At 56.9% G+C, this 14,698-nt stretch overlaps 1 protein-coding gene across 3 annotated transcripts in view; it reads left to right on the plus strand.

Annotated features, from left to right (window-relative positions):
* The window catches only part of KSR1 (kinase suppressor of ras 1), a 155,815-nt gene that overhangs the window by 82,141 nt on the left and 58,976 nt on the right, over nt 1–14,698 (plus strand). For all 3 annotated transcript variants that reach the window (XM_089317458.1, XM_070061100.2, XM_070061101.2), the window contains exon 2: nt 8,115–8,255. In XM_089317458.1, coding sequence (XP_089173584.1) covers nt 8,115–8,255 — 141 coding nt within the window. The remainder of the gene's footprint in view (nt 1–8,114; nt 8,256–14,698) is intronic.

Below are 14,698 nucleotides of genomic sequence, written 5' to 3' on the forward strand. Positions count from 1 at the left end.
CAGTGCCCCTATGGGATGGCTGCACTGTAGACGGTGGTCTAACCCACTGTGCCACAGCAGGTTCACAGACAGAGCCAGCTTTGGGGTTGTGTGATGATTAGGATGCTACCCTTGTGCTGTCTGGCACTGACTGTAATCCCTGCCTCCTGGAATTTGCATTGAGAATCCCGGGGGAGCAGGTGACCAGGAACAAGTGGGGGAAATTAGAACTAGCAAGTTGACAGTCATAGACGTGGTTTCCATAATCGGGGAGCCTGTGGTCCCCATGGGGTCTGCAGTCCATCTCGCTCTGTGCTTGGGGTTCATGTGTCTATTTATAAGCCAACATCTGCCCCATCTGTCCCCATACACTTAACCTCCTGGCCTGCTTTTGAGATATGAAGACATGGGCCCCATTGAGGGTCCTGCAGTGGCCCGCGGCAGGCCAGCATGAGGGTAACAAATGCCGGGGCACCTGGCCACCTCCGTAGCCCAGCTTATGGATTTGGGAGTCACCCGCAGGAGGGACTCCCCCCTTGAAGCCCTGCAATTTTAGGGGTGGAGCGGACTTGGTTTGCAAAGCTGACTTTGTTTTCAGTTTTCTGGAAACAGAGGTTCTCTGTGAAAGTGCAAAAAGGCTTGGGTACGGTGTAGTCCAGATGGCACCCACCAGTCTTCGTCCTCCTCCCTCAGGCACCCTTGTGGGCTGAGCAGGAGTGGTCCTGACAGGGGCGCGTGTAGTGGGCCCGTCAGGTGTTCTGCACGTGGGACTATGCGCTGACAGGTCGGGTCTACAGTGACTTCTCTGTGTGCCGTGCAGCCTGCACTGTCTTCTCTACCTTGTGGGTAGGGAGACTATAAGGAAATAAGTGAGGTGGTGGCACCTGCCAAGCCAATGCTTCCTGCCAGGGGTGGAACAGTTAACTCATGGTGGGCATTGGCCCTGCCCTGTCAGAACAGGTGCTGGTGGTCAACAGGAGGGGTTGGCTTGCAGTGCACATGGGTGGTATGTCCGCCCGGCCCCCACCCCTGTGCTGCCCGGCTAGTCCCTCACAATGGCTGGCCACAGCCCAGCCACCCTGGGGACCTCTGTGAGAAGCTTTTGCTTGGACAACCATTTAAGCTGGCCTGGGGAAGTAAAACAGCTCCCATGGTAGCTGCACTGTGCCCGCAGAAGGGCCTGCTGTCCCTGTCATCCTGGCGTGTGGTTGTCTGGGTGGCCCTAGCATCAGTGGGTGCCACCTATGGGGAAACAGGTTTGGGTGCAGGTAAGGTAAGAGTGACAGGGAGAGGGCCTTCCCCAGGGGAGGGTGTGGCCCGTGTGCCTGGAAGCTGTGAGCAGTGCTGCTATGCGAAGTTTATGTTCCTGGTGAACCTTGGGGTTCTGGGAGCCACCTGCTGTCTCCGTAGAAGTGTCTTTCAGTGGCATGTGCTTCTGAGACCAGACTGTGTGCCCTGCCCAGTGTCTGCTCTGCCAGCCCCGTGCTCTTCAGGAATGTTGATAAGCCTCACTGCCATTGAAGCAATGCTTGTGGCAGCCTCCTTTTGGGAGGCCTGGGTCTGGGTCAAGCTTTGAACTTCAGCATTTGAACTTGGTCAGTGTGTCCAGTGCACACCTGGGCAGGCCGCATTCCTGGAGTTGATGCCACTTTCCTTGGCGCTGCATGGTGATTTCCCCAGAATCCTTGATCTTGATCCTTGACCTTTATGTGTATATATATTTTTAATTAATTTATTTGAAAGGTAGACAGAGACAGAGAACTTCCATCCGCTAGTTCGTTCCCCAAATGGCCGCAACTGCCAGCTCTGAGTCAGGCAGAAGCCAAGAGCTCCATCCTGGTCTCCCATGTGGGTACAGGGGCCCAAGTACTTGGGCTATCTTCTGCTTTCCCCTGGGGCATTAGCAGAGAGCTGGATGGAGAGTGGAGCAACCAGGACTTGAGCCACACTCATATGGGGTGTGGGCATTGCAGACTAGGGCTTACCTGCTGTGCCTTGATCTTAAATGTAAGAGCCGGGGCCGGAGCCTGGGTCTTTCAGCCTGGGACAGTGAGTGCCTACTGTGTGCAGTGTTTCTGGGGCTGACTCGATGCTTTTCTGCCCCTTCTGTAAAGCAGACTCTGTCCAGGAGTGGTGGGGCACGCCCGGGGCTTCAATTCTGCCCTGGGCCCTCCTCTGCCCTGTGGCCGGCATCCTGATGGCTCTTTCCCTCTGCTGCTGCTCCCAGCTCGGAAACCCCAGGTGCTTTCCTATTCCGGAAAATGTGTATCTTGTGGTTTTCGTGGTTAAGAGAAAATGACACCACTAATAGGAGAGGTCCCCTTCCAGGCCCTCGGGGCTGAGCTGGCAGCCCTGCTGCGGTTTGTCTGGGAAAGTAGCCCCTGGGGCTTCTGTGACTGCAACCCACTTTCTGAAAAGCGAGAGCAGCTTTCTTTGGCCGTGATGGGAGCCGCTGCCCTCCAGGGCCTCTCGCGTCCTGGATGAGAGAAGCTGTACTCCTCGCAGAACCGCATCTGCCGGCGGCTCCCAGGCCTCCCGACAGGCCCCAGGCTGCCGGCTGACTCCGCCTACCCTGGCCCTGGCTGCATGCTTTCGGGGTTGTGCCCCCGGCACTTGGGCGCTGGCAGTCCTGCCGCGGGCGGCGTGGCGTGGCTCTCTAGCAGCACTCGGCTGCTGACTCAGCACTTGCCCCGCTGGGGTGTGTTTTCCACCCCCACCCCGAGAGATGCCTGTGCCTTTCCTGGCTACAGAGTGTATTGTGTGTGTTTGTTTGTCCTTCCATGAACAAAGGTTTGAAAAACCCCACACTGTGAAAGCAGACTGGCCTCACGGGGTTTATAGTAAAGGAGGAAGTAGAAAAGTTAAAAATGACAAGCCTAGGGGCCGGCACTGTGGCACAGCCCATTATACCGCTGCCTACAGTGCCGGCATCCCATACAGGTGCTGGTTCAAGTCCCTGCTGCCCCTCTTCCCATCCAGCTCCCTGCTAATGCACCTGGGAAAGCAGCAGAAGATGGCCCAGGTGTTTGGGCCCCTGCACTCACATAGGAGACCTGGAAGAAGCTCCTGGCTCCTGGCTGCAGCGTGGCCCAGCCCCAGCCATTGTGGCCGTTTGGGAAGTGAACCAGCGGATGAAAGATCTATCGCGGTCTCTTCTTCTCTCTCTCTTTAACTCTGCCTTTCAAATAAATAAATAAATCTTAAAAAAAAAAAAAAAAAAAAAGACTGGTGTCGTATCAGGTCTGAGCCAGAGGCCACAGGCTGGGGGAAGCCTCTCGGAGGAGGGGGTGTCCACGCTGAGCTGTGCAGACCCAGTGGGCACTAAGACGAGCCCGCCTGGTGGAGGGACGAGTACCTCAAGGCCAGTGAGGGCCGGACAGGTCGGAGGGGCTGAAGTGGAGACTCCGAGGTGCTGGCCCAGGCCAAGGCCAGGTTGGCCGTCTCTGTTGCTCTGTGCTGGCCCAAGTCTCGGGCAGGAAGGAGGTGTGATGAGTCGTTCCCAGGGGTGTAGCCCTCTAGCCAGTGACAGGCGGTCTGTTTTTTTTTTTTTGTTTTTTTTTTTTTTTTATGTCTGTCAGTTAGTGCTTCCAGGACAATTTACTGTTTTTTGGGTTTTTTTTTTTTTAAAGATTTATGTATTTTATTTGAAAGGCAGAGTTACAGAGAGGCTGAGGCAGAGAGAGAGAGAGGTCTTCCATCCACTGGTTCACTCCCCAGATGGTCGCAATGGCCGGAGCTGCACTGATCCAGAGCCAGGAGCTTCTTCTGGGTCTCCCACATGGATGCAGGAGCCCAGGGACTTGGGCCATCTTCCAGTGCTTTCCTTGGTCATGGCAGAGAGCTGGATTGGAAGTGGAGCATCCGGGACTCCAACCGGCACCCATATGGGATGCCGGCATTGCAGGCAGCGGCTTTACCTGCTACACCACAGCGCCAGCCCCAACGGGTGGCCTTTATAGCTGCTGCTGTTAGTCTGTGGATGTGGAAAAGAGTGACTTTGAATCTACACAGCTGTTTCATTGATTGTCCTGTCTTTGGTCAGCCCTCTGAAGCTGTGGTTTGATGGAAGGAGGGAGTGACTGTGAGAAACACTGTGGGGGGAGGGGCCGGGGCAGTTCGGAGCAGGTCCTGCGCCATGTGCAGTGGTGGGTCTGTGGGACAGTACTGAATGAGGGGAGCGCAGCCCCTGCCCCAAGGTGCTGTAACAGGGAGCTCGTCCCGTCGTCGGGGGCTCCCATGCTGTGGCTCTGTGGGAGCGAGTCCTTCCTGACTTACAGGTGCTGACCTGAGCCTCGGAAAAGCAAATAAACTCCCTCGCAGGTACAGCTAGTAAGGAGATGTGAACCCACTTCTCTTCAGCTGGGAAGCCTGTCCCAGGCGCGGGGTCTCCCGTCTGTTGGATGAGAGCCACTCACAGGCTCTCACCTTGAGTGCAAAGCTCCCTGTGGCCTACAGCGGTTGCAAACTGTGTGCTCAGAATAGACAAGGGGAGGTCTGGCTTGGCCTGGGGAGTCGGGTGGAGCAAGGGCCTTCTGGGCCGGAGCCCACGGTTTACAAGGCTGGGATGGGGGGCTACAGAAGGGCCTGGGGAAGAGCTGATCGGAGGTGAGCACCTTGGTGGCAGGGCAGCACCAGGAGCAGAGTGGACTGGAAGTGAGCCTGGAAGAACAGGTTGGGGCCCTGATTTGGGCATGTGCCTCTGGTCACACCTTGGTCGGGGGCAGGCGGTCGGTATCAATAGGGTGAGCCTGGGTGGAGGACATGAGTGTGTCTCTACTTGAACCTGTAGAGTCAAAGTGGCACTTGTGTCTTTGTGTTTGTGAGCTGCATGCCTAGGTTCCACGATAGGACAGCCAAAGACTGCAGAGTAGTGAGCCTCACAGAGTGTGTGGTTGGTTGATTAGCACTACCTGCTGTGGGTGCAGCAGGGATGCACCTGGGTTGGCCTCTGTGTCACTGATTCCCCAAACCCTGCAAGTGGGTGGGAGAGTCTTGATTCTGGCTCTGTGTTACGTCTCTTGCGTGCATCCCCACTTTCATTTGAGCCCCCTGGCAACCCTGAGTCAGCAAGACCCGTGGGATCGGGGACCACTCGAGTGAGCCAGTAACAATGGGCAGGCAGAATCTGGCTCTGTCAGCTTGTGGTTGGTCTGGGACCAAACTAGCTTCTGGGGAAGGCTTCAGAAGGGCTACACGGAAGCAGGCGTGGTCGTCATTGTGGGTCTCAGTTCACACTCACTCTGGGTCTCGGTTCACACTCACTCTGGGTCTCAGTTCACACTCACCCTGGGTCTCAGTTCACACTCACTGTGGGTCTCGGTTCATACTCATTGTGGGTCTTGGTTCACACTCACCATGGGTCTCGGTTCACATCACTCTGGGTCTCTGTTCACACTCGCCCTGGGTCTCAGTTCACACTCACCGTGGGTCTCAGTTCACACTCACTCTGGGTCTCGGTTCATACTCACTGTTGGTCTCGGTTCACACTCATCCTGAGTCTCGGTTCGCATTCACCCTGGGTCTCAGTTCACACTCTGGGTCTCAGTTCACACTCACTCTGGGTCTCGGTTCACACTCATCCTGGGTCTCGGTTCACACTCACTGTGGGTCTCAGTTCACATTCACTCTGGGTCTTGGTTCACACTCACCCTGGGTCTCGGTTCACACTCACCCTGGGTCTCGGTTCACACTCACCCTGGGTCTCAGTTCACACTCACTGTAGGTCTCGGTTCACACTCATTGAGAGGCTCCGTTCACACTCACGTCCCTCTAGCCGCCTGTATTTTCATTCACCTTAACTGGAATTCAGCGTGTGGTTCATTTGGGTTGTAGGCAGCAGGCATATGCACCTTTGCAAAGACCAGGGACTCGGCCTCCGGTGGGAATCACAGCTATTTTCCTCTCGCACTGATATGAATCTGCTTTTCCTTACTTTAAAATACCCAAGGGAACTTCTTTGGGAAGGAGAAGGAGATGTTTTGTTTCAGCTCATGGTTGGAGGCTGCAGGATCAGTCCGGCTTCTGGCGGAGGCTGCTCGTGTGGGTGTGGGGGCAGGAAGGAGCACGGAACCTGGGCTGAACTGGAACTCAGATCATCAAACCTCTGGCAAGAATGAGCCACCCAAAGGCCTGCCACTGGCCGCACCTGGCAGGTGCCTCGGTTAGGTCAGGTCTCCTCCCTTCGTCCCCCAAGCAGCAACATGAAGACCTCAAGTTGCATCTGCAGGAGTTCTGGGGAGGCGACACCTGCTTGTGCAGCTCTGGGGCTCTGTAAAAGCTGCTTCACGCTGTTCCAGCTTGGAAGTTGGTTAGTTATTAGCCCCAATGCTTGCTATTATTTAACACTTTATAAAGAAGGGTTTATTACTGTTACAATGTTAAGTAGTATTTCAGTCAATGCATTTAAATATCATTGATGTCTCTGGGAAGCTGTGTTTTATTTTCTGCATACAAAAGCCTTGTTCTGGAGAGAGACTGTAGGCTTCCCTAGACCGCCATGGCCCCAGCGTGGTTCTTAGCTCCTGCTCTAATTGGAAATCAGGAGTCTTTCTGGATATTTAAAATTCTAAGTGTATTTTGATGTTAGAATTGTGACTGCGTTAGCGCTTTAGAGAAGTACCCTGGAATACCTGCGGAGGAAAGGAAAGGAACCAGCGAAAGCCCAGCAACAGGACCCTCGGTGCAGTTGTCCCCCAGTGCGATGGAGGGCAGCGTGGGAGACCCCAATGGGAGGTCACTAGGTTTCTCCCCCACATCGCAAAGCTGCCCCTGGTCCTGGGTTGCGTGATCTCAGCCCAGCCAGAGGGGCCCCTGCTTCTCACCAGGTGGTGCTGCTCCTTCCTGTTGCTTGCAGTCTGCTCAGCCCACCTCCAGTGGGGGTGCACCTCTCTTTTCAATCAGCCCCAGACCGCGCCCTCCTGTCTTGCCCCCACCCCCACCGCGACTCTCAGCGTCGCGTCGGGTACCTGGTCTGAGCCCCGAGTTTGTCAGAAGAATGTGCTGACCTACTTCAGGCCGCCCGGCCTCGTCTGAAGTTCTGGCCTTTGGAGAGTCTGAAGTCAGCGTTGTCGTTCCGGGTGGGATCCCTAGAGGCAGCGCAGGGACCTGAATCCAGAACACTTGGCACCGCGCGACGGCCCGGCCCTCTTGGCCAGCGCTGTGGGAGCTCGCCGTGGGCCAGGCGTGCTGAGTGCTGTGTTTTTCTCACCCTCCCTGAGAAGGCGCTTCTGTTATCATCGTCACTTTCTGGAGGCGGGAACTGAAGCCTCTGCAGGGGGCTGAGTGACTTGTCCAAGGTCCAGAGCTGGCCCACCCCAGACCGTCCGAACCTGCACTGGAAGCACCCTGGGTGGACGGCTGCCCACCCTGCCCAGGCTCCCAGGTCCTCCATGGTAGCATCGCCAGCTGCCCGGCCGCAGCAGCAAGGTCTCCGTGTGTTAGCCCAGCTCTCCGTCCCGACCAGGCTTGTCCCTTGCTCTCCGAGGGTCGTCCTGTGTCGCTCCCCCTCTTCGTGGAGGAACGACACTAAACCCTGCCTAGGCTTCATATCCGAGTCACGGCACCATTATGTCGCTCCTCCTGCCACATTCCCCACTTCCGCGGGGGAGCGGCACACCGCCGGTCGGCTCTCTCGGGGGCTGCACAGGTGTTCCCCTTAGATGTTCCTGGTGCATGTTGTCTCTCTCCTCCTTTATAGTCCTCTTCCGCCAATCCCAACTCTGCTACCCACACGCCGAGTACACTGCTCTCCTCCAATCAGGAGCAGGTCCTGCTGTTTATTGGTTGAACTGGAGGCAGCTGTGTAGAAGCTGCTTCTCCCTTCTCAGCGCCATATTGTGGGAGAGCAGATGCATAGAATAAGTCTTAATTCCAGTAACTTAGTCCAGTCCGGGTTGCTCCCCACAGTCCTGGTCCTGAGGCTGAGACGGAGTCAGCCGGCTGGGGTTCCAGGTGGCCCCCAGGCTCCTTGCCTGCTGTCTCCCCAGTCCTCCCCATGCCCCCCGCCCCTCCTCCCATTCCTGCTGTCCTGAGGCACGGAATCCTGCAGGAGCCTCGTCTCATCAGTTGCCTGTGCCTATAGCCCGCGTGCTTGTGCTGTGACTGAGGGTGGCTCTCCTCTCCCGTGTGTCCTGCAGGCCAAGCTGGTCCGGTACATCTGCAAGCAGCGGCAGTGCAAGCTCAGCGTGGCTCCCAGCGAGAGGACCTTGGAGCTCAACAGCTACCCCCGCTTCAGTGACTGGCTCTACATCTTCAGTGTGAGGCCCGAGTTGGTGCAGGTACGCAGGCTGGGACGCGGGCGGGGGACAGGGCATGAGGGCAAGGCACAGGGACCTCTGAGGGCCAGCTTCACCATGGCTAAGACCAAGGGGTGTGCACTGTGGGGGAGGGCACAGCCAGATGAGCACGTGCCCAGGCCGGAGACAGCGGGGCAGCCTGGCCACCATGGATTCAGCTCACAGCAGCCAGCTTTCCTGGAAGCTGTGTCAGATGCTTTGCCAAGATAATCTCTCTTCTTGCAACACTCTACGTACCTCTTACTACCACTTGGCGTTTTAGACAAGGAAATTACGGCACAGAATGGTTAAGTAACTTACTTTGAGTTGTGCAGCTGGGGTGAGTTGTTGGGTGCGGTAGTTAAGATGCCACTCGGGATACCGTGCCCAGTATTGGAATGTGTGGGTTTGCAACCCAGCTCCTCTTCTGAGTCCAGCTCCCTGCTGATGCACCCCCTGGGCGGCAGCAGTGATGGCTCACGTGGCGGGGTCCCTGCCGCCCACATGGGAGCCCCGGCTTCAGTTCCAGGCTCTTGACTTCCACCTGGCCCAGCCCCAGCTGTTGGGTGCATTTGGGGAGTGAACCAGCAGATGCAAGATCTCTCTCTTTCTCTCTTTCTCTCTCTCATTCTCTGCCTTTCAAATAAATAAGTAAACATTTAAAATATTAATGTAAATTTAAAAAAACGTAGTGGCGCATCCAGTCAGTGTGGATTTGGAAGTTGGAGTGAGAGTTTAGTTTACGGTCTGTCGTTTGCCTCGCTTTGTTCCGCCATCTCTCCTGCCCACCTCCCACCCAGCTAGCCAGGATTCGGTGCCAGGTGCCCAGAGTGTCAGCAGTTCCCAACACGACAGGCGTGCTTCACCCGGTCAGGTCATCACATCTCTCCGTCCGCTGGGAAATCAGAAGGATTGGCCTGGCTGTGGTGTGAGTTCCTGATACGCGGATACTCAGGGAATCGGGGAGGGAGGGAGAATAATCCTGTACACGTTCCCAGCACTCGGAGAAAACCCCGGCATCATTGAGATTCTGGTGTTCTAGCCTTTGTCTTCTGGCTTAGCACAGACGTCTTTTTGAAATTGCTGTGAGCTCAGCTCAGTGGGGCTGATAAACTGAGACCTGCCCTAACGCCAGACGTGGCTGGGAGATGTTCCAGCTCTGGTACAGGACAAAGAATGGAAAACAACCCCGTGAATGACGTCTATCCTTAGTATATGTTGAAAGTACTGTTTTGGATGTGGGGCTAAATAAAATTAAATTACTTTTCTGTATATCTGGATTTTTTAAAAGCTTAAAGATCCACTTATTTATTTGAAAGGCAGAACAACATAGAGGGGGAGAGAGAACAAGAGCGAGCAAGCGAGAGAGAGAGAGAGAGAGAGAGAGAGAGATCTTTCACCCAATGGTTCACTCCCCACATAATCACAAAAATAGCCAGGGCTGGGCCAGACCAAAGCCAGGAGCCTTGAACTCCATCCAGATCTCCCACATGGGTGGCCAGGGCCCAAGCACACAGGCACATTAGCAGGGAGCTGGATTGGGAGCAGAGCAGCTGGCACTCAGAACTGCTCTCTGATACCAGATTCTGGCACCACAAGCGGTGGCTTGACCCAGTGTGCCACGTGCTGGCCACCTGCCCCCTCCTTTTTAACTGTTTTAAACAGGGCAACTCAAACATTAAAATGTACGTGTGTGCCTTGCGTTACACTTCTGTGGGCCGGCCTTGATTTAAACCAACTTGAATAATAACTTCATGTTTTGCTCTTGTCGTCTGGCCTGCTAACCAGCACGTTGTCCTGTTTTATGTTATATTAGTCATTACCAGTGTTTTATTGAGTGCATGTGATGGAGTTACCAGGCTGGGGTTGATTGCAGATGTTGGCTATTAGGTTGAACGCAGCGGTTAGTATTGTTTATGGAGCTATTTGTATACTTGGAAATTTTCCCTGGGAGAGATTCCCGGGCAGGAAATGACACCAGCATAAAAGGTTCTTGTCATGGGGTGGGGGGCGAGTGGGGGCCGCACAGGGAGACTGAGCCCCAGAGCACTTGGCACCTGCACTTGCCCAGGGACCCTCCTGTCTGGTGTTAAGGAGAAGGCCAAAGGGTGGGCCAGCATGAAGGTTGCAGGAAGCCCATGCCCAGTGAGACAGGTTCCCTGAGCCTTAGCAAGCAGCTGCATCCCGCCCGGGCCTGTGTGGCCCGCCGTCCTCTCTGCCCCCCGACCCAGCTGCCTGCCTGCCTGCTTTCCACCGTGCAAGGAGTTCTGACCACGCAGTGGCAAGTCCCCGGTTACAGATCCGTAACCATAGACTCAGAGACTGGGAAGAACCGAGCGGTCCGTCCGGTCCCCCAGCCCCGTCCCACCTCACCTCCTCCCTGCCTGCACTGCGATTCCAGAGACAGAAAACGCCTTCTCACAGCCCCGTCTGTGTCCTCCTCCCGCTGTCACAGAGCTGGTGACAGCGACAGGTTTGAGGTTCAGACCAGGCAGGCTGGGCCCCAAGCTGTGCCACGCTTGCTTTCTCGGTCCTAAGACATCTTTCCACTGCTGGCTTTGCTCCTCAGGAGTTTTCCCTCCGGATGTAAAACATGCAGGAGACCCAGCTCCATCCGTGCCCGTCTTTGAGAGAGAAAGCAGGGTTCTGGAGCAGAAGCCAGCAACAAGGCTGTGGGGGCTGCTTTGGCCCTGGGGGCTCGGCATGGCAGCTGAGACCAGGGTCTTCAGCCGGGCCCAGGGGTGCAGTGGATGCTGAGTCGGGATGTTGGAATCACCAAGTCACGTGCAGCACAACAGAGCTAGGTGGTCCGAGGGAGCAGGCAGTGGGGTCCGGCAGCCAGAGGGAGGCCGGGAGCCAGGATGTGTCTTGGTGTGGAGATGTCTGAGCAGACAGCTCTGAGGTCAGGGCGAGGCAGCAGGAACGTCCTCAGCCGCCCGGGGATCTTCCCTCTTGGAGGCAGCGAGGCAGCTCAGAAACCGGCGCAGGCAGGGCTCTGGTTCTACACACACACGCACACACACACACGCACACATGCACACACGCACACATGCACGCTTCCTTCCCTGCCTCGGGAAATGACCCCATTACCCAGCCCGCAGCTCAGGCCCCAGACTGTGGTCCTCCCTGCCCGCTGCCTTGCCTTACCCATGCAAGCCCTGTGGGCCCCCCCCCCCCCGCCCCGGACGTGCTGCACGTCTGCCCACCTCCTTCTGCACCAGCACCAGCACCAGCACCAGCACCGTGGTCCGGGCTGTCCCCTCTGGGGCCCAAACCCTGGCAGCAGCCCCTTGCTGGGCTCCCTGCTTCGTGCGCTCCCAGCTCGTTCCGTCTCCCCGAGCAGCTGCAGGCCCGCTTCAGGACGTGATCAGGTGTTACCATTTTCCTTCCCGTTCCCCTCTGAGCGAGCACCAGGGGCCTCACGGGGGTTAGCCTCTGCGGCGGCTCGCTCACCTCTTCTCTGCTCCCTCTGGTCCCCACCCTTGCACTTCCTCCCCACACCCTCCTGGGGTCCTCTCTCCACGACTCATCGGTGAACATCGTGCTTAGTGTCAGATCTGTGGCCACCTCCTCCAGGCAGGCTTCCCTGTTGATCTGAGGGACGGTCACCCCCACCCTTCATTCTCTACCAAGGCACCTTGGTTTACTTTCCCAATGACATTGAATGCTTTCTGGAAGTGTTGAACTTGCTCATTGTATCTGCTCTGCTCTCCCATTGCAATGTGAGCTCCTCAAGGCAGGAACCCCACTGCTCTGGCTTGTCTGCTGCAATGTCACTATTGGATATTGGGCCTGGTAGGACAATCACTTGACTGAGGTAGATCCAAATGTGGATGATGTTTATCTGTTGAATGGGGGAAGTTCATGGTGACACTGTAGCTGTGGGTCGGGTCCTGAGCGGGTGGTGGGAGGTTCCTCTCGGCTCTGCCTTTCAGGGTAAGCCCTGCAGGAGAGGCCACTGTAGGTGCCCCAGTCCCAAAGGACCGCCTCCCACCTGTGCCGTGGTGCTGTGGGGTCACCTCGGGAAGGAGCCTGGGGAGGCTTGCAGGCTGCGGGGCTGCACCAAGTGCAGGCTGCCTGCTCGGAAGCTGACAGATGGGTCCCATCTGGTGAGTGGTGCTGAGTACCCGGATGCATTGTCACGTGCCATTGTCCCTGCACCCCATCAGCAGGTCCTTCTTCCACTGCATCACGGTCGTGGAAATGGGCTCCGTGGAGCGTGCAGTAACTCACCCAGGATCCCAGAGCCAGGCACCTCTTACCCCTCAGGCCTGACTGCAAGGCCCGGCTGTCACCCTAGCTTTCTCCTCCCCCTGGGTGCCTGGGCTCTCAGCCTCCCTGAGCCTCAGTCCCCGCCTTTAAAACAAGAAGAAGCTCACAGCCACTTGCTGGCGCACAGGTGCAAGGACCAAGTTCCCAGAAGCACAGACGCGGCCACCGGGGTGGAAGAAGGAAAAGCCAGACAATGTTCCCAGGAACTTCTCGCCCTCAGCAGTGGCTGATCCCAAGCCGGTGCAGACCCGGCAGAGGGTGGGGCAGGCTTGCTCCCTTGTGAGCCTACAGCAGGCTCCCCAGGAGTGAGAGGAGGGCTGGGAACGGGCTGACTAGGAGTCAGACCAAGGCTTAGGGCAGAGGATGGCTCACTGAGTGCCGGCCACCTGTCCCCCTGCTGCTGCCAAGGACGTCTTCCCACCCAGCATCCCCACCTGCAGGGCTAGAAGGAAATGAGACCGGAGGGGGCGGGGCCTGGCGGTTTTCTGCCCACAAGGACCTGCTGGCTGTGCATGACTCCACGGTCCCGGTTTTAGCCCCTGCGTCAGGTGTAATGCGGTACTGATTGCTCCAGCTTTGGCTGCGGGGCACTGTCCCTAGTGTACCCGTGTCCTTGCACACGCCCTGTCCTTTCTTCACGCTGACCCTACGAGATGTTCCAGCCTCCTGCTTTATGCTCCAGCACATCCTAGGACAGCTCCATCTCTGGCGAGCCCGGTGAGCCCTGGCTCTGCCGTGCCTTTCTGAATGTATTTTTAAAAACACCCGTGACGTGAAGTGTGCTGTCGTGGTCATTCCTAGGCCTGTGGGTCCGTGGTGCTGAGCACATGGCATTACCACCACCAGAGCTTTCTTCCCAAGTGAACCATTGCTTGTTCAGATGTCGCTTTTGCTAGAAAATAGGTGTCTATTAATGGGGTGTGGGGCTTAAAGCAAAGAAGAAGAGAGGAAGGCGACCCAGCCTCCCCAGTCCCCGGCATCTGCATCCTTGCAGGGAGCTCTGGGCCCCACCGTCCTCTCCCGCAGTCCTGTGGTCCCGCAGCTTGCCTCTGCATGTCACAGTCTGCCTTCCCCACGATTGCGGACACTGCCCCCAGGAACATCTTTGTGCACCTGTGTGTTCCTGCAGGGAAAAAACCCTTCCTGGATGTGAACTCGCGGGGCAGGATTTCAATGAATCCTGCCAGGGTGTCCTTTCAAATGCAACAAAGCCGTCCACGTGGTCTTTCGCTCAGCTCTGGAAAGCAGGGAGTGCAGAGAGAGACTCAGCCCAGCCCAGGACAGTCAGCTGCGTGTGTTCCTTTCCCAGACTCATCCTCGGGGCAGTGGTGGTGAGGACCCCACCCAGTCCCTGCCACACAGCCTCCCCCAGAAACTGTGTAGAGCACACGCAAAGAGCAAGACACCGAGAGGCAGAAGAGAGACCGTGTCCCTGCGTGCGCTCGCTAAGTCACTGTGGTGCAGGGCCCCGACGCACCTGCCCCGGCCCAACTTCAGGAACCCCTCTAGGATGCCTGGTGTTTATGGGGGGCTACACCTGGGAGACTGGAAGTTAAGCAGCGTTTTCTTTTTAAAATATTTTATTTATTTGAGAGGTAGAGTTATAGACTGTGAGAGGGAGAGACAGAGAGAAAGGTCTTCCATCTGCTGGTTCACTCCCCAGATGGCTGTAGTGGCCAGAGCTGCGCGGATCCAAAGCCAGGAGCCAGGAGCCAGGAGCTTCTTCCCAGTCTCCCACGTGGGTGCAGGGGCCCAAGGACTTGGACCATCTACTACTGCTTTCCCAGGCCACAGCAGAGAGCTGGATTGGAAGAGGAACAGCCGGGACTAGAACCAGCACCCATATGGGATACCAGCGCTGCAGGCAGAGGATTAACCTACTGCGCCATGGCGCTGGCCCCTAAGCAGTATTTGCATTCTGTTCTGCCTGCCTCAGGCCTTAGCTGGCTGCTAAGAAGGGCAGCCAGGACCGCGTGGCCCACACTGAGGCGGAGGAGGCCGAGGTCCTGCATGGGACCTCATGGTTCAGCCCCAGCTCCAGTGTCCAGGCCTGGGGGGATGGGTGCTGCTTCCCTTTGCCGAGCTTCAGGAAGGACCTAGAACTCATCTCTAGAAACCTGGCCTGGGGATGGATTCCCAGGGGTCTCGGGGGGGGGGGGGGCAGCTGACCTGGC

The sequence above is a fragment of the Oryctolagus cuniculus genome, chromosome 17 (assembly GCF_051225735.1).
Source record: "Oryctolagus cuniculus isolate XC-2025 breed Fujian yellow rabbit chromosome 17, ASM5122573v1, whole genome shotgun sequence".
NCBI classification, from domain to species: Eukaryota; Metazoa; Chordata; class Mammalia; order Lagomorpha; family Leporidae; genus Oryctolagus; species Oryctolagus cuniculus.